At 21.8% G+C, this 1,415-nt stretch overlaps 1 protein-coding gene across 1 annotated transcript; it reads right to left on the reverse strand. All coding sequences in view use genetic code 6, as the record gives it.

Moving 5' to 3' along the window:
- Positions 1-393: 393 nt before the first annotated feature.
- Positions 394-1,381, reverse strand: TTHERM_01592590 (kinase domain protein; the record flags this gene model as incomplete). The annotated part of the gene is made up of 4 exons (XM_001029312.2): positions 394-436; positions 488-577; positions 912-1,001; positions 1,332-1,381. 4 exons carry the CDS (start codon positions 1,379-1,381, stop codon positions 394-396), a joined length of 273 nt encoding a protein of 90 aa, XP_001029312.2.
- Between the last annotated feature and the right edge of the window lie 34 nt (positions 1,382-1,415).

Below are 1,415 nucleotides of genomic sequence, written 5' to 3' on the forward strand. Positions count from 1 at the left end.
ACATGAAATTCATATATAAAAAATATTTATTAATGGATTCTTAAAAATTGTGATTAGCTTCATTTATTGATCAATATTTATTTGCAGATAAATATATTATTATATACTAATTTTTTGTACTTTTTACATTGTCCATATTAATTTTGAATTTGTGTTCGAAATCATCAAATCTGTAAAATATATAAATTTAGTATAATTAAATTAAAATAGAAAAATGAAAATTATTAATTAATCAGTGATTAATAATTTTACTAAATATATTAAAAAGTGTTTATTTATTTTGATGCAATTAATTGGAATAATTGTTTCAATTCGTAAACAAATAAATTTAGATGCACAAAAAAAATTAAACAAAAAAATCAAAAAACAATTTATGATCTGTGAATCAATCAATCAATTAATTCTCCAAACCCATTTGTTTTAAGTTTCAATTTCACTAATGTATTATTTAAAACAAACTAAATAAAGTGATGGTTAGTTAAATTACCATAGATAGAGACTCAAAGATGTTATATTTTGGCACTTCTCCAAGCTCATTCCAATGTTCTTAGCTCCATCTGCACCAAAGTTATTACCCCTATGAAAATAATAAATAATGAATGTGTTGAAAATAATGAAAATAAAATAGAAAAGTAATTAATAAATGGGTTAATAATGAATGATTTTGCTAAAAATATTAAAAAGTGCTTATTTATTTATTTTGATGCAATTAATTGGAATAATTGTTTCAATTCGTAAACTAATAAATTTAGATGCACAAAAAAAATTAAACAAAAAAATCAAAAAACAATTTATGAGCTGTGAATCAATCAATCAATCAATTAATTCTCCAAACCCATTTGTTTTAAGTTTCAATTTCACAAATGTATTAATTAAAACAAACTAAATAAATTGATAGTTAGTTAAATTACATTAGATAGAGATTCAAAGATGTTATATTTTGGCACTTCTCCAAGCTCATTCCAATGTTCTTAGCCTCATCTGCACCAAAGTTATTACCCCTATGAAAATAATAAATAATGAATGTGTTGAAAATAATGAAAATAAAATAGAAAAGTAATTAATAAATGGGTTAATAATGAATTATTTTGCTAAAAATATTAAAAAGTGCTTATTTATTTATTTTGATGCAATTAATTGGAATAATTGTTTCAATTCGTAAACTAATAAATTTAGATGCACAAAAAAAATTAAACAAAAAAATCAAAAAACAATTTATGAGCTGTGAATCAATCAATCAATTAATTCTCTAAACCCATTTGTTTTAAGTTTCAATTTCACAAATGTATTAATTAAAACAAACTAAATAAATTGATAGTTAGTTAAATTACTCTAAATTGAGATTCAAAGATGTTATATTTTGGCACTTCTCCAAGCTCATTCCAATGTTCTTAGCTCCATCTGCACCAAGGTGA

The sequence above is a fragment of the Tetrahymena thermophila genome, assembly GCF_000189635.1.
Source record: "Tetrahymena thermophila SB210 genomic scaffold scf_8254443, whole genome shotgun sequence".
In the NCBI taxonomy this organism is placed as follows: Eukaryota; Ciliophora; class Oligohymenophorea; order Hymenostomatida; family Tetrahymenidae; genus Tetrahymena; species Tetrahymena thermophila.